The sequence below is a fragment of the Pleurodeles waltl genome, chromosome 6 (assembly GCF_031143425.1).
Source record: "Pleurodeles waltl isolate 20211129_DDA chromosome 6, aPleWal1.hap1.20221129, whole genome shotgun sequence".
NCBI lineage: Eukaryota > Metazoa > Chordata > Amphibia > Caudata > Salamandridae > Pleurodeles > Pleurodeles waltl.
The window spans coordinates 1,254,507,097-1,254,530,015 of NC_090445.1; the positions used below are offsets into that span (position 1 = coordinate 1,254,507,097).

Below are 22,919 nucleotides of genomic sequence, written 5' to 3' on the forward strand. Positions count from 1 at the left end.
CTCTGGGGTGGGGTATTTTACTCACCCTTGTGGTTTTCTTACCCACCCAGCGATTCTCTACACACTACACTTGTCTAGGGGGGATTCATGATTGGCATTCCACTTACTTAGTATATGGTTTGTGTTGCCCCTAGACCTATTTTCTCCTATTGCATTCTATAGCATTTCCTATTGTTTGCACTATCCTACGTCTAACTACTTACCTTATTTTGGTGTGTAGTGTATATACTGTGTATGATACTTACCTCCAGAAGGGGTATTGCTTCTAAGATATTTTTGGTCTTGTGTCACTAAAATAAACTACTTTTATTTTTGGTAACACTGAGTATTGTCTTTACTTGTGTATAAGTACTGTATAACTATAGTGGTATTGCAGGAGCTTTGCATGTCTCCTAGTTCAACCTAAGCTGCTCTGCTACAGCTAACTCTATCAGCCTAAGCTGCTAGAACACTACTACATTTCACTAATAAGGGATAACTAGACCTGGTATAAGGTGTAAGTACCCAAGGTACCCACTACAAACCAGGCCAGCCTCCTACACTTGGTGCAAAAGGTTTACCTGGAGTCCTCTTGAACAGCTAATGGTCTGTGCAGAGTATAATGAGCTCTGCATACCTCCTTCTGACTAAGCGCTAAAGGCACTACAATGCCAACTGAGCACCAATCAAACAAAAGCTGACGAGATTCCCATATCCATGCATTAATAGTTTTTTTGCATTCTGGTATTTGTAATCCTGCATATTGTCTTATAAAATCAGTACAAAGTATTTCAGAAAACGAAGAAAAATCCCGGTCTCAAAATCCATTTGCAAGGGCCTGGTTAACTCATTAGATGTAGAAAGATCAGTAAGCTGGGGGTTAATGTTGCTAGGATATTCTTGTCTCTAGTAGAACATTCTAGGGATGACAGAAAGGTGGGTTATGAAGACTACAATACAAGTCATCTACCAATGATATTGAAATAGGAGAAAGGTAGTGTGAGCAAGAACCTGCAGTGCAGAAAGTGACTGCACTTCATTCTACGTCACTGCACTCTATTCTACGGCACTTCACTCTACACCACTCTTCTCTATGCCCATGTTGTCTACGCCAATGTATTCTATCCTCCTTCAGTCTACCCCAATTCACTCTAACCCACTTCACTTAATGCCACACTACTCTACATTACTCTACTGCATGACATTCTACTCTGCAACACTTCACTCTACCCCACTACACTCTATGCTACTCTACCCTGCGTAATATATTGTAGTTTAAGAAAACCAAAGGCACTTATTAAAAAGAATAGTGGCTGTTGCATTTCAGGAAGATGCCTTCAACTGGACCAGTCCCTAACATTAACTTACAAATCCAATGTCCTTCCCTACCTTCCATACCCAATAACACCTGGAATGGTAACTCAATTATATCCTTTTTGTAAACAACACTACCAGTAAAATGAACAGTCTCTACTACTGTCACATATTTCTAAAGGTATTTCTTGTTTCTAATGTCTAGATTTAGGGAGGCATCATAATGATTCCACGAAATTCATTCACAATTATTAGCAAAACTACCAGTGGCAAAATGTATCTTTATATTTACAAAGACACATGAATCCACAAAATTCATTCTTGATTATTAGGTCATGCTAGTGGCTCAATAAATCTTACTATTCATGATAACATTTCAAACGGTTCACGAATCACTGGTCCACCTGACTGTACTTGTTTATAGTGCAGTATTCAAGCATTTTGTTGCACTTGTTATTTATCAAAAAAAAGAGGTATCCAAATATAGACCATTATGATGAGGCATCTCAAAGCTATCTTCTATTAGTATCATCATATAGCATACCCTCTTCATTTGCTATTACAAAATACCTCATTTTGTATTGCACGTGTCAATATGGAAGTGTCAAGTACATTAACTAAATTTTTCCTCCACCACAATTAATTTACTGCACTTTCAATCCTAAAGTGCTGAGTTTCTGTCTGAGGTAACCCTTATTTCATCATTTCACTAAAATCAGTGTGTCAAAATGAAGTACTCCATTTGGGGTCAATATTCATAGGGGCTCATTTACAGACCCAGTCGCGCCACAGGAGCGTTACTTTTTTGACGCTCCTGTGGCACACAAAGCAGCACCATATCTACAAGGCTACGTAAAGTCACACTGCATGGCTTTTCATGGTCTTGTAGATATGGAATGAGGCAACGCAGTGCAAATCACTGCCTTGCCTCACACTATAATAGGCAGGTGTGTCATGGGCATTATGGTGAGTGTTCCTACGTAACACCCATGGCATTTGACAAATTCCCAGATTTACAAGATTTTGTAAAGCTGGGAATGGGTGAAAAGCCTATGCCTCCCCAAAGGAGGAGTAAGGGAGGTGCAACTAGGAGAAATACCTTTATTTCTCCTAGTTCTTCCTCTTTCTATGTGTGCTGCATTCTGTAGCACACATAGACGGAGAAAACACCTCCATTGATTGTTTTTGTGCAGGAATGTGTTCCTTCCTGCACAAGAACAATCATCCCTACAATGCAGACACCCTTGCACCACCGTGCAAGGATGCCTGGGCTGGTGCATGGCATCTCATTGTGCGCCGGCACAGGGGGACAGGACAGGAACTTGCCATATTTCATAGATACAGTGCATTCCTGACCTTTTCTTTTGATGCAGGGCATCGCAGCAGGAATATTTGTGGCGCGGCCCTGCGATAAAACCTTGTAAATGAGACCCATAGTGTCTTTTGACACTTAGTTCAAAATGCATTGTGCTAAAGTATGAAGGATCTACAATAAATATAAAGTGGCACTATGTGCATAAATGCTGGAATCCTCCTTTTGTCTTCATAAAGTGCCAAAGTAATACTGCATCAATTGAATGTCTCTGTCAGCAAAAATGCATTTCAAAACCTTCATATCTTAATTGAAATTAATTCCAGTTAATTAACTGTTATTTGTCAAAATAAAGAACATGTAAACAAATCATATTGCTATTATATATAAACATGCAATCCATCTAAAACAACTGGCAATGTTCAGTAGTGTCCAAAGGATCCATGGGAGCCATAATATTCAAAAATGTGTATGTAAGCCATAAAAGCTCTGAAACATTTATGTCCCCCCAATGGTCAGAGCCCTAGAGATGTATATGAAGTTCTGCATCAGTACTGTGGCTTCACTGTTTTTCTATACCCAACATAAAGATCAATTTAGATTCTTATCTTCTCAACTAAAATTCTCTATCCCTTCCCCGGGGGATGAGATTGTGTATGATTATAGCATAATTCTTTAATCCTGCAAATAAACCCTGGCGGAATTCCATAAAATTATTGGCCATCAGATAACTTTAATTCATAATTGCTCTTATACATTCTAGAATTCTCACTTTTTAAAATAAATTATTGTGCTCCCCACATATAGCTTACCATATTCACATTCTAAGACATATATATCAAATTCCATATTGCAGGCTATTCTATCATGAGTGATGATCATATTCTTTTCCATTTTTACCACAACCCTATAAAACCCTTACCACCATTTACCTCTAGCTGCCCCTGAACCCTACAAAATGATTACATTCCTTTACCTCTACCCACCACTGAAGCCTAAAAAAACTGTTATGTGCCTTTTGCAGCCCGATCCCTGAAATACCTAACCCTTAAATGTTTTTTTAAGAGACATTAAAGTATTTTATTTAAAAATACACTTACGTAAGTGGTGGAGTACCTCATTGTAAATAGGGCAAAAATTGCATTGTACTGACCTGTGTTGTAATGTCCCTCATAGTGAAAATTGCATGGTGAACGTTACATACTGTGCCACACACAGAAAATAGCCTAATCACTCTTATGGCAGTGTTTTAAATATATTGCTATGAAAACCATTGGAAAACCAGCACTCAGAAATTTAAGGTTACAGAGCTAGTGCATCCACACATGCTGCAGTGCATTTTCTTGGTGGGAGGCTATATTTTAGATATTTCGATTATGGAGAACTTTTTTTGGCTTAAACTGGCAGCTGGTCTTTGCATAACATGAAGTTTAATATTTCACTTGTGGTTGCTAATCCTGGTTTTTGGTGGCTCATTTATTTCTTCTCCATAATTCCCAATGAGAGCAGAATGTTTTGGAGCGACTTCTGTGCAGTTTATCTCAAATCTGAAATAGTGATGCATGACATAGACTGATATGTAATTGTAAACTCCTTGCTTTTCACGGACACACTAACGTTCCCTAAACCAGATCACAAGCAACCCAGGAACAGTTTCACCATGGCTCATCAGCCAGGTATGACCTGGTTCCAGTGAACCAGTGTGAATGGGACCCTCAACTGGGTATAACGCGTCCTACTTAGGGCAGTACACTAAAGGGAGGACCTGGACTGGCAGTTCAAGCTGGACTGTTCCCTTAGGAGCAGGGTCAAGACTGATTTGCATATGGCTGGGTCCGAACTGAGGTGGAATGGTGTGTAAAATAACAATGAACTGGGGTGTGCCAGAGCACATAACAGTGGCTGAGATTAATCCAAGTATTCCATCAATCACTTTTTTTGTATACTTTAGGACTTCCTTGTTTATAGGGATAGGAATATATTAAATGAAATGCAAAAAGCAGCCAAAGATTCTAATAGGGATACGAAAGCCACATTTAGTCTACATGCATTACCAAAAGAAGTCAGTCTTTCAACAAAAAACAAATAACTGTTTTTATAGGCTTCAAAAGAAATTACAAATGGAATGTGTGCTTTACATCCACCTTAGTCATATCCCGATTTGGCAATGGATCGGCAAACTTTGGTTTGTGCATCTAAGATTGTAATTGAATCATTTAGGAAAAATGGAGATGGCATATTCATACTAAATTTCAGTTGTACTTTTTGCACATTACATTTGTTTTTATTGCTTTGACTATTACACTATGGAATAATCTGGTTTTATTTGCTCTCTGTTTCAGATGGCTTCTATTTTTGCAATTCAGGTATCACATTAAAAAATGCATTTCAGCAGGATTGTGACTTGATATGTTAAAGTTGTTAAAGTTCCCAAGAACCCCCTTCTAAAGTTATTTGGCTACTGAGAGACTGATTATTTAGTTGCAACAATTAAACCATTACAAAGTCATTGTTTTGTGAGTGGACACCTATTACGCTCTTCAACTTTTCTAACCTAAATCATTTACATTGTTCATTTCTTCTACTACCTCAAACTTTTATATAGACAATTTTTATTTTTTGTGAAAACAACAGTATAAAATGCACTTTCTCTCTTTTTGGCACAATCCGCATTTATAGTGCCATCTACTTTCCATTTCCTTTGCCTCTTTTCACCCATTGCATACTTATGTTCGGATATGATCAGGTCCAACTCTAGATCTGTAGGCCATGGTATGTCCACCACTTTCTCCATATGGCTTCAAATGTATGTCTCCAGCCCCTTGCAATGTATATTGTTTACTCCATTTTGCCACACCATTCCATGCCCTTAATCCAAGCGGCCAAGGGAGAGTCCATTGCATAATTACACAGTTTAGCGCTATCTCTTTTGGCCACTACGCTTCCCAGTCCCACCAACATCCTATCCCCCTTAGCCCTCCCATATTATCCAGTCTACTCAAGAGTTCAATTCTAGGGAGTGCCTCAATACGTGACCGCAATACCCAGCAAAAAGCATTTACCGCAGAAGCCCAGGACGTGTGTATGACTGGATAGGACAGACTATACGATAATAATCTCCCCTGTGGTCTCAGCACCGAGGGGCATGCAGAGCTTTCCTGTTTCCCGTCTTTCCATATCCGTAGAGGTGTGAGGTAAGCTTGGTGTAAATATTTGACTTGCATTAGCTGGATCCTTGGTGATAAAGACTCAGGGGGCCATACACTTGTCCTGCCAAGCCAAATCATCCATCTCCCCCACACACACTTCCCATCTCTCTTCCAAGGGGCTCACCAGGTCAGAGGAGTGTACCACAAGAGTTCTGTAGATATGTGAGATACCACCTTTCCATAAGTAAGCGCCCCTCAAGTGGACTATATTCGGGGGCCGTGGCGGAACTGTAAGTACCTAAAGAACTCAGCGGCATAAATTTGAAATTCTGCATGCCAGTCCTGAAATGCATGGATGTGGTCCTGTTCCCCAACATCCCCCAATTTTGAGATCTCTATGGAGTCCTAGCCCCTAAAGCCTTGCAAATTCAGCCCTCTGCCCTCTCACAGGGGAGTCCTCTGGCATAAATTTGCGGTCCCAGCCAGTCCAGTACAATGCAGCTCTCCATGCTCGAAAACACCACCTGGTTCGCCTCCGCCAGGGAGGTTGGGATGGGGGCACCATAAAGTATGTCACTCACTATATTCAAGACTAGAAGGGACAGCTCACTCTGATATGCTGGGTCATCCCATCCTCCATGCATCCATTCATTGAAAGGCACTAATTGGGCTGCCCAGTAATAAAGGCGGACATCTGTCATGGCAAGGACACCATCATAAACCATTTGGACGCACTTACCCCATGCTACTCTCAGAAGTTTACAGGCATCATGGCCCCCAAAGCATTAAACCAGATCCTTAGACTGTGCTATCGATAGTTCTGGAGGACATATAGAAGACTCAGGAGGATTATCATCTTGAAAAGGGCTATTTTACTCATAAGATTAAGGGGGAGCTTAAGCCATCTCATCATGTCCTCTGGATTTTTCTGTGTCAGTGAGGCAAGATTAAGGCTCTAGGTGAGGTCCGGTTATCAGGAGATATGTATTCCACCATATTTAAAACTAAGGCGATGTATCAGGACCTGGGGGTGGCAACATTCATCCAAACTGTCTCCCTCAATAGCACCAATAAGGACTTATCCCAGCTGACTTTCAGTTTAGAGGCTGGCCCGAACGTTTCCAGGATGTGAAGGAGCCATGGCCCTGTTTCCACTGGCCTGGACAAAAACAATAATATATTGTCAGCGGATAGGGCTATGTGATCCTCCATTGTTAGGCCCCAGTCGAACCTCCAAACCTGTGCATTGCAGTGGATTCAAACCCCCAAGTGCTCTATGACCAGGGTGAAAAAGAGAGGAGATAGGGGACACCCCTGTCTGATGCCCTGTCTGATGGGAAACCGGTGGGACAACACCCCTTTAATAGGCTCCTGGGCCTGAGGTCTGGCATACAGGACCTTGATATATGCTCAAAACGTGGGCTCCAACCCTATCTTAGTAAGGGTCTTCTCCAGGATGAGCCAGCAGACAGTACCAAATGCCTTTTCGAAATCTATGCGAAAAAGGCCTGCTGACATCTCCAAAGCCCTAATACGGTCCAGTGCCAAGTGCACCTGTGGAATGCAATGTCTAGTGCTACGGCGTGGGATAAAGCCACATGGGATTGGTGCAACAGATGGGGAATGACCTTTACTAACCTTATAGCCAGGAGCGTTGCATATAGTTTAACCTCCCTGTTGAAAAAGGAGTTATGCCTGAACAATGCGCAATTGCTATTAGAACGGCCTGGTTTAGGCAAGAAGACTATAGTTGGTACATCTATATTGGGGGAAAGTGCCCTTTTACTTTTGTCTCAAGAAATAGATCTAGAACAGGTCGCAAGATATCTGGCCAGAGTTTGTGATAGAATTCCACCGGCCCCAGTGTCTTCCTGGTATTAAGCTCTACCAAGGCATTATCAGTTTCCTTAAGAGTAATTCCCTGCTCTAATGCTGTCCTATCTGTTGCTTGGTGGCTAGCCAATGGAGAAGTTTGCTTGATTTATACCCCCACTCATACACCTTCCACGTAGAGGCCATCCAGCATTTCCGAGCTTCTTCTACCCTGGTGTACCTTTGCCCTATATAGCGCCAACTGTCATCAGGTGTGGTCCGTGAGTTCATTCCGATCTTCCTGTTCCTTCTCCAAGATTGATGCCTCTAAGTCTGCAATGCAGACCCATTTTTTGCATTCCACCCCCTTAGCATACGAGTGGACTATCCCTCTCATGAAAGCCTTGCATACACCCCAGAGCACCCCTGCTGAGCCTCCTGTGCCCTTGTTTAGGAAGACTTTCAATTCAGAGGATAAATGATCCACAAACATTTCATCTACCAGAAGCTAAGCATTAAGCCACCACATCGGGCGGTCTCCCAAATGGAGGGGGCCACTGGGTAAGGACATGGCATGATCAGAAATCCCTCAGGGTAGGATATGCCACCCTGACGTTTGTAACAGATCAGAAGCAAAGAGAAACAACTAATCTATGCAGGAGCATCAGCCATGTGCCACCGATGCATGTGTGTAATCCTGTTACAAGGGTACCAGATGCGCCATGAATCACTAAGCCCTGACCTGGCCGGCCATTCTGCAAGACTCTTCTCCTGCCTCTGCGGTCCTCTCTGGGGTTTGTGCCAGTACAGCTGTCCCACAAAGTCATTGTAATCACCCCCCTACAATAGTCCCCCCAGGAGGCATAGACGTTGTCAGTTCTCCGAGGGTGACCAGGGTGGATTGGTGAGTGGCTGGTGGGACATTATGTTGTATAGGGGTGCCTTCCAGAGAACCCTCCAGGAACATGTACTTGCCCTCATCGTCCCATGTGACCCTTGTCGCTGCTAGTGTTAGCGTCCTGTGAAGGAGAATGGCCACCCCATGGGATCAACAAGTGTAACTCACATAGTACACCCTGTCCTAGCCCTTATGTATCCGGAAGTGACAATTGTGACCACTCAGGTGGGTCTCCTGAAGCAATAGGATTTTAGGGTTGTGTCTATGTGCAAATTGAAGTACGCCCCGACCGTTTAATACGATCCAGCAGACCGTTGACATTCCAGGTCATGGCCAAATGTGCACCCATATTAGTAGGAATGAGCTCTATATAAGATTTGTATATGATTTGGCAGTAGCCCTCCTTCGAGGTGCCCCCAGCAAAGCCAGATGTGGTTGTGTGTGGCACTATGTGTTAGTGAGCAACTAAGCAAATAAACCAGAAACATTTGCGAATAAAAAGCAATTCCCCATCCCCCCAACTTCCCTACCCTATTCTTTCCTCCCTGTAGAAGCATCCGTCACCCATCCTGAAGTAAACTTCAGAACTAACTAGGGAGTGATTTATTTAGATGGGGGTGTACGAAACACCTACCCCGAGAAACCTTAATTACAACATAATCATAGGATGTGGATGTACTGGCGTGCAAGGACCTGGTTCCAGTTTCCCCCACTTGAAGTGTCCTCGTTGAGGTCCATCTTGGGAGCAGGAATGGATTTGGAACACAGTTCCGGCAGCTGGTGCGGGAGCCTTTTTCCCCTCTGACTCCGCAGAACCCTCAGCATCTGATTGTTCTCTCCATCTCTGATGAGACCGCTTCCAACACTGTTTCCCTTTGCCTCCTCAAGTCTGCAGCCCTTTACCTTATATGAAGTGGCTGATGCAGAAATGAGTTTTGGAAATTAGGTTTTATCCTCTTTTACAGAAGGAGGCATTATTCATCTCTTCCCCTCTTAAAAAGAGCCAATTCCAATTAAAAACGCGTGACAAGTGTAATAAAGGTACCAATAAAAAATGTTTTATAAACCGGTTTAAAGGAAAGAAAATAGGAGCAATGCAGCTAGATGTGCTGCACACCAAGGAGCCTGGAAAAAAGCACTGACCCATTAATGAAGCACGTGCCACCATTATCCCACCATGCTCTGTCCTTGCCAATGTCTTCAGTTCATTTTGTCAGCTCTTAAAAACAAGATCCTGGAGCTGTGGCCTTCCCTACTTTTTGATTTTTCCTACATAAATCTTGCCACACCCTTGGTTTTAGAACTTACCATACATTCTTAATGGCTATGGGTGGTTTTCGGTCACTTTTTTATAGAAACCTTTTTACATGTGTGACAAAAAGTATTTTCTGTTTGTGAAGTGACGCCCTGTGGCAAAAAGAAAGTTGAAAAGTTCCTAACAAGTACTGCATTGTTTTTCCTCTCCCACTCACATCTACATGAAAAATGTGAGTTTGTGTCAAGATGTCAAGGAGAACTCATGTGGGCGTGATTGTTGTCATTGCCTATTACTTCTCTAGAAAAGCCCTTGAAGGAGAATCCTATTTGCTCTCACCGTGTTGCTGCTGACTGTATTCTGTGGTTTTGGTGGATCATTTCTGAGATCTGTGCTTTATAATATTTCTGACTCACTTGCTAATGTGTGTTTGTGATGCCTGCTGTTTAGCTTTTCGTCAAAATACAAGGAACATTTCTGTCACAGTATTTTCTGATATTCCGTCAGAGTAAAAAACACAGTTCCTCACAAGATCTTCTTCAACAGCTTTTCTACATGCATGAGCCTGACCTGGGGGACTGTTTTCGCGGAGGCGAGCAGTAAATATAGATGTGTTAAAGGTCGGTTTGTTATCGTTGGCATCCAGGATGGTAAGCAAGAGTCCGGCACTGCTGTTCAGCTTGCCAATGTCCTCAGCCAAAAGAGAGAGGGATAAGACTGGATTTAAGAAGGCCTCTCTGTCAATCACTCTGCCGACCTTCACAGAAATTATACCTGCAGAGTTCGGAAAAAACAGATAAAATGCAAAGATTTAACAGATCAATCACAAACTGTATGCCTGAAGAAGTATTGAAGCCATATCACTTTTCATTAAAATAAAATGAATGAACAATATACTATTGGAAGTAGGCTTGGTCAATAATGGCCATACATCATAAGTATTAGGGCTGTGATTTTTAGCTATCCACTAACTGGGGCTGTGTGCCTCTATGTTCCACAAGCCAAGGCTCTAGCATGACCCTCATCTCGGTAGGACACTGTCGTTGACTTTATATCCAAACAGACAGTGTATACGCTACCAGAGATGGCTATACAAGCAGGATGGCATGGAGCACTGGTGCATGCCCACATCAAAAGCGACCCCTGCCTCGTTCTGTAGAATATGGAAGTGTGAAATGCTGCTTCTGGTCGTACAGTCTGGCTGTTGCAGAGTGTTAGAAATTGGGTTTCTGATTGGTAGAAATATACACCCTGTCCAAGCAGGAACCACAATCCTAGTCATGGTAAGTCAGATACACACCATACATTAACATGTGCTCACCCTCTAGCAGTTTGAATCAGAGCAGGCAGGCTTAACTTAAGAGTCAATGTGTAAAGTATTTGTGCAATGCTTATAATAGTAAAACAGTGAAAACATCGCGCAAAAATAATCCACACCAAGTTAGAAAAATAGATTATATTTTTATGAGTAGAACAAAACCAAAACAACGAAAGTCCAATAAGTGGAAGTTGAGATATGAATTTTTAAACAATATCCGCAATTGTATTGCTTAAAAGCTTAAAGCACCAACCGGGGCCTTATGGACGACTATACCGGGGTAAATACAAAGTTTAAACTGACCAGGATGGAGCACGGGCCGGCTACAGGGACCAACTTTGGCGCTCTGAAACAGCAGCTTGAGTGGAGGGTTTGACGTGGAGGATCTAATGGGATGAGCAGAGGGGATGCTGCGAAGGTGATGCATCGGTTCTGGTCCATGCAGTCAGGGATGCATTGTCATCGAGCTGCGCAGTTGTCGATCCTCAAGCAGTGGTGTGGCATCAAACCTTTTGTGATGAAGGAGGTGGGTCATCGTAAAGCTGCACAGCTGGCGATGCAAAGTTGATGCATCAGGTGCGTCGAGGCGAGATGCTGGGGTTCCGATCGGCGCATGGCAATGCATGGATTCTGCTGGATCAACACAGCGAAACCCACTTCTAAGGGCCCAGGACTGGATTGGCACCACTTAGCAGGACAAGGCTCACAGTTGTCACAGTCCAGCAGCTGTAGTAGAGGTGAGTGAAGGCTTTGATGCCCCTGAGACTTCAGAACAGGAGGCACGGCAGCAAGCCCTTGGACTCACTTTGCTTTTGGGGTTGTGGAGATGCAGGTCTAGTCCTTCTCACTCCCAGGCACAGAGGGCAGCAGGTAGCCGGACAGACACAGCAAAGCAGGAGTCCAGCAAAATCCAGCAGAGTGGCAATCCCTTCAGCACAGCATTCCTTTGTCCTGGCAGAATGGCCTCAGTTCCAGAAGTGTACTGATTTGATAGGGTCAGAAGTCCAGTTCTTATACCCAGTGGTATCTCTGAAGTGAAGGAGACTTCAAAGAAAGGCATTTAAAGTGCACAAAGTCCCTGACCTTCCTGCCCCTGCTCCAGGCACACTACAGGGGATTATACAGCTCTTTGTGAGGGCTCAGGACACAGCCCATTGAGGTATGCCAACTTCTCCATCCCATCCCGGCCAGGGTGAGCCAACAACATGCAGATGGCCACTCAGTCACACCTAAGCTCCGTTTGTGTGTGGCTGTTTGGAGGGAATGCACAAGGGCCCAGCTGCCACCCACCTAGGTGTGTATTCATACACCATAAGTTGTGATTTCAAATTGTGACTCCAGAGACAACAAACTAGGGGGTGTCATTTTTTTCAAATTGGAAATTACACTTATAAAATCTAATAAAGCAATCCAAATGTTAACCTGTGGGTGTGATAGGCCTTGCAATAGTCAAAAACGAATTTGAAATGTTTTCACTGCTTGGACATGTAAAGCTTAAAGTTAGATGTCCAACCTTTTAAGGACCTCACCCTCCCCTTGCCCACGGCCTACCTTACGGATTACTTATATGTACTAAGAATGAAGGTTTGGACCTGGCAAGTGGGTTAACTTGCCAGGCCGACATGGCAGAATAAAACTGCACACACAGGCTCTGCAGTGGCAGGCCTGAATCCTGTATAAAGGGCTACTGGAGTGGGTGGCACAATCAGTGCTGCAGGCCCATCAGAGGCATTTAATTTACAAGTCCTGTGCACCAGTAATGCACTTTACTAGGGACTTATAGGAAAATTAAATATGCCAATTGTGGATAAGCCAATGTTGCCATGCATTAAGCAAAGAGCGCATGCACTTTAGCACTGGATAGCAGCGGTAAAGTTCCCAGAGTCCCAAACTCAACAAAAACAAGTTCAGCAAAGCAAGAGGTCAAAAAACAAAACGTTTGCGGATGATCCTGCAGAAAGGGCCAGGTCCAACACAGACACATGTTACTAGTTGGCTTTAATGCTTTTAAAGTATAGTGAGGTTACAGTAATTTTAAATGATGCTTCAAAATTAAGGACAGTATTTAAGGAACTTCATTTTCATTCAATACATTTTAGAGTAACAGTGTTATTTTCTGAATAGTAATCTTCTCAGGACTGTACATCAGAGGCGCAGGCAGTGCAATGCACCTAATCTCCTAACACGGGGTGGATGGAGTGCATACAAATGCTGTTAAGGTGGTGCTAAATTGTATAGATGATAGCTGTGGAGGCTGCTATTACATTTACATACAGTTTGAATAAATTAAATCTATTTCATGCTTTGCTCATTATATAATGTACAACGTGCAGTCAAACATCATCATAGTGAATCCCACCTGTGTTGTTATTGATGTTAAAGAGGTCCATCTGTGCTCCCAGGAGCGTGTACGTCACCACTGCATTGATGCCCAGATCACTATCTAAAGCCAAAATTGGCCCATTCAATATAGTAACAGGAGTTCCTAAAGCAAAAAACACAAGAGTCAGAGCCATACAAATGAATCTAGCTGACACCCGCGCCCAACTCCACCTCCCTTCAGACAGTACATCCCAATGACAAAGGTGTTGTGACTGACATTCTGACATAATGAATGAGGCACACAAGATGGACCCCCATGAGGCATGGGGCATTGATGGCTGAGGCTGTTGCAGCCCTGGCAGACTGAATCAAGAAGCTCTGTTGGAACGCCTTAAAATCCTGCTAAGAAAACATACAGTGGGGTCAGTTCATGGAAAAGAGAGATTAGCAGATAAATTATCATCCTTCTTCAAGCATGCCTTGAATATTTGAAGCTAATATATGTTCCAAGACAGCAACAACTATATATGTGTTCTCCATTTCATGTATACATGTGTTTCTCCCAGGTGATGTATTCTTTATCATTCCAGTTTTATGACATTCAAATTATTCAAGTTTACAAGATCACTACAATATTTATTTTCTTCTGATATATTCTGAGGAATGTTCTTCTGTTTAAACAGTCAAAGAATGGCATATGTCATCATTGTTTGGGAGAACAAGTCATACTTAGAGGCCAGTAAAAATATGTTTTTAATTGCCTGATTTCACTAGAGGAACGGCCTCAAACAGCAGTGTTTGATCAACACAAGTGAGAAACGGATTCATGAAGGCCAAATCGGCAAGATCTGCTGGGATACTTTCTGTCCAGTTTCTTGGTCTCACTCAGCAATGCATTAATGAAACTTTGGATGCAAAACAAATTGCAGCATTTGTAAGACACCTCAACCTAGATACAAGCTTTAACTGGGACTGAAGGCCACCACCAAAATGATGATGCTGAAAGACAAGTCTGCTTGTTCTGGGAATCTTGGATAGGCTGAATACTTTGGGACACTCTGCCAAAAAAATAACATGCTTTTCTCTACTAGTGATGTGTTTCGTATTGTTCTTGACCTCCGTCTAGGGGAGCTATTCTATGTCCTCAAATCTACAGGACCTCAATCCTGAAGGAAAACTACATTCAAGACATATTAACTCACTCTTCACCAGCAATCCAAGGTTTAGTAAAAACAACTGACCACATGACTTTGTTTAGTTGTATGTTATCTGTACTGGAGAGATAATTCTGATCACAGCAAAGTAATATGAATATGCTGTGAATCCCTTCACATGCACACCATGGGAAAATTATCCTAAGGCATTAATTGTAATGCATTTATAATGTGTATAATGTCCCTGATGAGGAGCCGGAGCTCTTTGAAGATGATTTTGCTTTGTTGGCAGGTGTGTATTAAGTACATGATGGTGCCATTTCCCTATGCCTAAGTGAAATTTTACACAGCGTGTTTTTCTGCATGAATGGCTTAACCACAGTAAAGAGAGTAGATAGAACCTGTGGTAAATTCAATGTGGAATATCTATTTGTAACAGAAAATCCCATGAAACTGGATGAAGTGTTAGGTGACCGCTTTAATGAATGATGCGGGCGCCCGTGACACGAACGATCTTTGATTGTTCTGTTGTTGGCCGAATCCAGGGAATGAGTACACCAAGTCTTTTTTGAGGTTTTTGGGTCTTTAGAAATATTGTGATTGTTGCTTTTATGCAAATATGCAAATATACTCAGATCTGACCAATACAGTGTTTAGGGTCTCCCTTTCAATTCCTGGTATTCTTTGCGATCACTGTGATATGCCATCTTTTAGACTATATTGTGATGGTATATGTTAAATATGGTGGATTATGCAAGAAATGACATTGAGGTCTTTAATGGGCTTTTCTGAGAATCAATAGATTACTGATCATATTTTGATGTGATGTAATCGGTACTGTACACCTTTTATACTGGCTCTTAAATGGGAAGCAAATATACCGGGGTTGGATGGAATACATTGTTTCAAGTCTCCTTTTCACTGCCAGGTATTTGTTGCGGTTGCCTCAGTATGCCTCTTTAAAATACATCAATGGCATGGGCTAAATATGGTGTATTCTAAAGGAGGAGACACAGAGAGATTCTCGATGAATCATGTCCAAAATCAATACGGTGTTAATTCAATTATGGGTAACAATTAGTATTGTACATTGTTTTTTGCTGCTTTTGGATTATGACTAGTATCTGTCAGGAGCTTGTAACTGGTCGGATAGCAGCATTTTAATATATTTATAAATGTGAATGTAAATGTAAACAGATGCCTGGTACTACACTTCAATATGGCTCATTCATTATTCTGAGGAGTGGTGGACACCTTACCTTAAGTGTCACAGGTGTTGAATATATTTGATTGATGGCGGACTATATAAACCCAATCTTTTTTAGCACGTTTTTCTCTTTGTATTGGTGTGGTGCTGCTGATATTTTTCGGCAGCTGTTGGTCTCTATTAAGATATATGGTTATGGGACAAAGCATGTGTTTGATTTAGGGCGGAGACTCTGGCCATGGTGTTCATGTGGGTTCTGCTACCTTGTAGCAGGGTTATGAATTCTACTGCTATGTTGTGGGTCGTAAATTGTTTATGGGACAACTTGAGGAAAATCCTGGTGTTGGGATACTGCCTGCCAGTAGTCGGGGTCAGGGAGGTTCTTATACATTGTAGCATTTTACCGCCATTTGTAGGGTTATTAAGATACATTGTTACAGTACAACTGAATGTTAAACTAAAATTCATGGCAGCTCTGTGGACTTTGAAATAATTTTAAGAGTTCTGATGCAATGTATGCTGATGGCTCGTGGATATACCAAGAGCTACAATGTTATGAGTCAGACTTTGGAACAATTAGGCCTGTGGTAAGGCCACACACAGTCATAACTCTCGACTTCTTTTAAATAACTTTCTACAGGATTTGATGAGATGCATATGAGTGAGTTAGGTACGTGCTGGAGGGGTACAGTATCACGATCCAGTTTCTGGTAAAATTGGGTATGTAATAATGGAACATGCTGTTGTGACTCTTGACCACTTTTGGGTTTGGAGGTGAAAATATGGCAGCTGCATGGGCCTCACCACAACAGCACATGGGTATGAGTTGCCTGGATATCGGGTATAGTGTGTCACATTGGTTTTGGTGCTTCTTAGGAAAATAATGTATTTTTTACATATTATGTTTTGGCATTCAGTGTTTTGGGGAATATTCTTGTTTTGCTTTCCCTTCTTTTTTATTCTTGCCTCTCGATTATCATTTTTTATTTTTTTTATACACTCTACTGTATTTATCCAGCCATAATAATATTTTGTCAGGTGCTTTCTGAGGGGGCAGCATGGTCTGAAATATAAAGGATCTAGTGTTTGAAATAACACTGGGATCCCACAAATAAATGATATCCTACACATGGGGATAGATATGTGGATGAAAATCGCCTATTGATATTGTGGCTGTAACTAATTTAAATGGTGCATATCACCAAATATTGTAAACATCGGTTTCTCTTTAAATGATTGTGTATTTTGTATTACCGTCGGAGATCATTGTATATTTCATGTTTTTCTTCCTTTTTCCTTCTTTTCATTTTGAGATATCATTTTTTCTGATCTGGTTTAAAAGTGATGTAATATTCCTTGTGTCTTTTTACGATTTGAATTTGCGTTATATCATTACTCAAGAAGGCACCATGCTTGTGTTGTATGCTCTGTTAAATACAAAACAGTAAGGACCTGATTTAGAACTCAGCGGACGGGTTCCGTCACGACCGTGACAGATATCCCATCCGCCGAAATCTAAATCCCATAGCATATAATGAGACTTCGATTTCGGCAAACGGGATATCTGTCACCGTTGTGATGGACTAACCTGTCTGCCTAGTTCTAAATCAGGCCCTAAGTGTTTTTAACATGTTTTTAAAGTTGCTTATGGTCAATTATGTGTGTCACTTTTTTGAGCATTGTGTATATTATTTATGTAAGTGTTGTTATATTACATCCATGAAGAAGTTTGCATTGGCAAATGAAACACGTTGGCTGAGTCTTTAGCTCTAACGTTTGTAATTTTGAAACCATTTGATATTCTTTGAAAATAAATACATGAAGATATGGAACAGTGGACACTTTGATTGCACTTTTTACTGTTTGATGGTGCATCGCTGGTTATGTTTAGCTGCTTTAATGAAGCACAGAAGCATGAGGAAAGGTGGTTGGTTCCTGGGAATATCATAAGTGAAAGGACCAGGAGAGACGGTCCAGAGAAGGGGGAAGGGTAGTTTAAAATATCTGTGCATGGTAGATAAAGATGGGCAGGTTGCACTCCATGGCAGATAAAAACTCAAGACACTGAGACGACTATAACCTCAAAGCACTGCCACAACAACATAGAGGGAGGGTGCTCTGGGATCTTTGCCCTAGATTCACAATTTTTAAGGCCTGATAGTGCTGTCACAAAATATATTTGTATAGTAAAAATCTTGGTTGCTTTCTTCAGGGTGCAGCTAAAGTGGCAACAGCAAGGGGGGTGGGCACGCAATACTATTTTCTCTTTTCCATGACAATATTTTTCTTAATTAAGAGGTGCTCTTTGCAATACAAGCCAAAGAAGGGCCTACACAGTTTATGGTTCAGGTCCCACAAAAGCTTTTGACAAGCGTCACTGAAAGACCCATATTTACAGATTGGCCTGGAAAGTGGCACAGTGAAAGAGCATGCCAACATATTGGGAGCCAAGAACATTGTAACAGGTAATGCATCGTAAGACTAACCTTCACCACATGAGAGACTCCTAGGGCGACCTGGAGAACAATTAAAAACGTACTAGGCTTCACTGCTTTCACAACTTCTAGTGTGACCAGTGAGGTGGGGATTAACCAGTTATTTTTGCGACAATAGGCATGCCAGGCTGAAATATGCATTTTTTGGCATGTATAAAGATGGTGACGGCAGCACTCATTCCTGGTGATGAATAGGGAAGATTCTGGTAGCAAATTGTTCACATATACCCCTCCAAGGAGGCTAGATTCCTAAAGGGTCAAATGGCACACAGAGGTCAGGCAGCAATGTGACCGCAATTAGCAGTAAATTCTTAGAAGAGGTTATCTGCACAACCCCCACTGGGCCTCCTTGATAGGAGATACTGGGCTAGCCTTGCCAATATAGGTGCGTGGTACAGCACACCGAGCACTCGGAGTAGGCAAGCTCTGAATTGGTGCTCAAAGAGTGTTGTGTAAGGTGGACACTACAGAGGTAATATGATAGAGGACAGGACACTAGTTACTCCAAAAAACACGAGAAGCAGTTGGAATCTGCATTGAACAGTGCCCGGGGACACAAGACTTTGTAAATTTGTCAGCATCAGCACTAAGAAAGCTATGATGAGTAGCTAACCTCAGGATCCTGTTCCGTCGAATTATTCATTCAGATAAAGGAAGAAGTTCTTCAGAAAAAAATTATAAACTGCTGAAATCTTGGTTATTTAGTCAGTGTTCCTAATTTTTTTCCTTTATTATCCTCTCTGATTTCTGCTAGGCTGATTACTCTTTTCGCTGTGACACCTCTGTCTTGCCAGGGCCAGGATGCCATTCAGGATTGCTGCTTGCACTTAACAAATCATACTATAATTTTGTTCATTGGAAACATTGGGATCTCTGCCATGCCTTGGTAGATGCTAAACAGACAGAAAGACCGGCAAGGACAGAAGGGGAAATTGTATGTGCAGCCAAAAAATGTGGACTTTTCAAGCTGCAACTTCGACAGTGCATATAAGCCAAGGAAACATTACTTTGAAACTGGAAGAGAAAGAAAAAAGGGGGCGTGGATCAAAATCCATTACAATTGCTTGAGGAGTGAACAACTATTGGGGAAGGTGTTCATGAACTAAAACTGGCATATCGTCTGCTCAGGTGCACCCCAGAGAACCTGCCTGTGGCTCAACAGAGAACCACACTGAAACATAATAGGTGGGTCACAAATCATCTTTGACTACACTATTTTATGTCCTAAGTGAAGGAAGTGCTTGATTTAAACACCTTTCAGATGCAACAAGAATGTCTGTGTATATTTGTTGTGTGGCATTTTGTTGTGGTAGTGATGTATTGTGTTGTCGTTGGTGCTGCTGCTGTGTATTCGAGCTACATTATTATAATGTGAAATTTGTAATACTGTATGGCAGTAGTTGTCTTCCGTTCTGTTTGGACTTTGTTGTTGTGATGTACCCAATGAAGTTTTAAAGGTATTATTCTGCTACTTATGTTCGGATATTTACTTTAGGTATCTCAACCACTGGTGCTACATCACTAGTCAAAAGCAGAGCATGTCTTTAAAGTTCCTGTGGCAGCAAACATTTAACACTGGATAAGGTGGTGATATAATGCTGTTTCAGCTCTTCAAATAATTAAGGCACCAGTCCACCCAAAACTGTGGTAGTTTTAGTGTCACGAATTAGCACACCTCATGCTCATTTTATGTGATACAGCTAGTGTTTAGTTTTGCTCTACAACACAGGAAAGGGATGTCTCTTGGACCCCCTTGCCAGGTACTGCAGAAACTGCATGTTATGTTGCAGTATTGTGATCTTCCCCAAGGACAACAATTGATAACATGCTTTCTTACCATCAAAGATATATCTCTTTATTTATGTTATTGTTTATTAATATATCCCAACTTTGACTTTGGAAATAATTTAACGCCCATGACGTTTGTCTTCGTGTGTTATGGTGTAAACAGTTCTCCATGCTCTGTTACTCATTTAATGCATAAATTCTAGTTTTAGACTGGAACGTAGGGTTCAGTCAAACACAGTGACTTGTTGCTGATACTGCTAAGCAGCAATGATATCACATTGGGGTTTGCCTTGGAAAGGTGGCCTTCCAGTAGACCTCTAGAATAAACGCAACTATGACAAGATGTGAAGGTTGTTCTGAGAAAGACAAATATAAAGACTTTCAAAATGGCCTTTAAGTTGACAGACTACAATGTACTGTTTTGCAGTAAAAATGGTAAGCTGTTGCTTAAAACATAGCTGTCAGTGGACTCCATATCATGAGGTTGCCTTTCAGCCAGTCATGGTTCTTCAGCAACCAACATTAAGAATGTTTGTAGGCACAAACTTACAACAAGAAGCCACAAGCGATTACTTAATAAGGTTGTCTGAACAAATTAGGACTGGGTAAAAGTCACTTTCAATATACAGGTCCAGCTAAAAGGCTGTCTTAAGATGCCCAGTGATGCCTTGTCTGAAGGCATTAGAAGGTGAAAACCACTCTCAAAACACAGGCCTACCTGCTGGAGCATTTTCCATGACTTCCGCCTGATACGAACCCTGAGTGAACAACGGACGGTTGTCGTTTTCATCTGCTATGGAAATAACTAGCAGTTCAAAATCCTGAATGAGAGACAAAGGTACAAAAAAGAGTGACAGATGAAGAAAAATCAAATGGCAGCAAATTCAGTTCCCATTGCATTGAATATGACACTCTCAGTCATCGTCCATAGGCCACAATTTATTGGAATATCTCAACTCAGAGAGTTAATTTCCTCTCACAAATTAGAAAACATAAGACAAATAAAAGCACATGGAATAATATTAATGAATGAAAAGGTTTCATCATAACCATTAGTAAATGGAATGATACCTTAAATAACCTCGTGAGAATCAACAGTAAAGCTAAAGACTATAGCTCCCCTTATATTACAGTGTGTGATCCATGCTATAAAGACTTAAAACAATACTACCAGCATTATCAAATATATTAATAAAATAAAAAGTCACAATGCATGTCTCTTAAAAGGCAAGTAACCTGATAGGATTTATTTATGGTTGCTGCCTTACCTAATGCAACCAAAAGAAGGGTGTGATGGGGGGGGGGGCAGGTGGAGGCTTAATAAAGCATCAAACCAAAGTGATGGATGGAATGCTTGAATTAATCTCAGCCAATTTACTCGGGCAGCGTCCCAATCCACTGTTTTTCGCTCATCATGCCACTTTAGTTCGGACCCAGCCATATACAAACAGTTTTGACCCTGCTCCAATGGGATCAGTCCAGCCAGAACTCTTAGGCCAGGTCCTCCCTGAACCTGAACACAAGTGACCCTTATAAGGGTCATAAGCCAGGTATAGTTACAATGAGCATTGGCTGAGTAGGTGCCCTGAGACAAAATAGAAGGGAGTTCCAAAGCTTGGACACCAGAAATGCAAAGGAGCAGCATCCACTTCTTGCTCTCCTAATTCTAGAAGTAGCAAGCAGGGAGTGGTCACTGGATCTCAGCTCTCTGGGGGCCTTCTACGGGGTGATAAGAGGCCAAAGGATATTAACGCCAGGCATGTATTTTCACTTGTGTGCAACACAGAGCACTTTAAAATCTGTCCTTTCGGCTATCAGCAGTAAATGAAGTTTGGCAAGAGCAGAGCGAGTGAACTGGATTTTGGAAAAACCCAACAATGCTTATGCAGTGGCATTCAGGATTTCTTGTAGTTTTATGGTACAATGAGAAGGGCTAGCCAAAAAAGAGGTTTGCCATAGTCTAGGTGAGAAAGGATAAGATCTTGAACAACTGTCCTTCTGGTTTCCATAGGAAGCCACTTGAGCGTTTTCCGAAGAGCTCTTAAAAGCCAAAACATGTCCCTGCAACTTTCTTTGCCTGGGAGGTCATTGTCCGATCTTTATCCACTAAAACCCCCAGGCTCTTCACTTCTGGTTTAGTTTAATATGTTTAATATGAAGCAGCTGGTCGCCATCCAACTGGACACCCTGTCCCAGGCAAGCGGAATGTCTTTGTGATGTTAAATCAATGGAGACAACAATCTAAGGGCCTCATTCTGACCCTGGCGGACGGCGGAGGCCGTCCGCCAGGGTACCGCCGCTGAATGACCGCACCGCGGTCAAAAGACCGCGGCGGCCATTCAGACATTTCCTCTGGGCCGGCGGGCGCTCTCCAAAAGAGCGCCTGCCGGCCCAGAAGAAATGCCCCTGCAACGAGGACGCCGGCTCAGAATTGAGCCGGCGTAGTTGCAGGGGTGCGGCGGGTGCAGTTGCACCCGTCACGTATTTCAGTGTCTGCTTAGCAGACACTGAAATACTTTTCGGGGCCCTCTTACGGGGGCCCCTGCCGTGCCCATGCCATTGGCATGGGCACGGCAGGGGCCCCCAGGGGCCCCGCGGCACCCCCTACCGCCATCCTGTTCCTGGCGGGCGAACCGCCAGGAACAGGATGGCGGTAGGGGGTGTCAGAATCCCCCATGGCGGCGCAGCAAGCTGCGCCGCCATGGGGGATTCTAAGGGCAGCGGTAAACCGGCGGGAGACCGCCGGTTTGCCTCTTCTGACCGCGGCCGAACCGCCGCGGTCAGAATGCCCTGCGGGGCACCGCCGGCCTGTCTGCGGTGCTCCCGCCGACCCTGGCCCCGGCGGTCTTAGACCGCCAGGGTCAGAATGACCCCCTAAGTGTCGTCCAAGTATGACACCATACTCAAACCTAATGC

General features: G+C 42.5%; 1 protein-coding gene across 1 annotated transcript in view; it reads right to left on the bottom strand.

Annotated features, from left to right (window-relative positions):
* Nucleotides 1–22,919, bottom strand: part of LOC138300789 (cadherin-23-like) — an 834,147-nt gene that overhangs the window by 308,601 nt on the left and 502,627 nt on the right. Inside the window, exons 12-14 of the mRNA XM_069240562.1 lie at nt 20,722–20,824; nt 13,397–13,522; nt 10,290–10,493 (exon numbers count right to left, since the gene is read on the bottom strand). Coding sequence (XP_069096663.1) covers nt 10,290–10,493; nt 13,397–13,522; nt 20,722–20,824 — 433 coding nt within the window. The remainder of the gene's footprint in view (nt 1–10,289; nt 10,494–13,396; nt 13,523–20,721; nt 20,825–22,919) is intronic.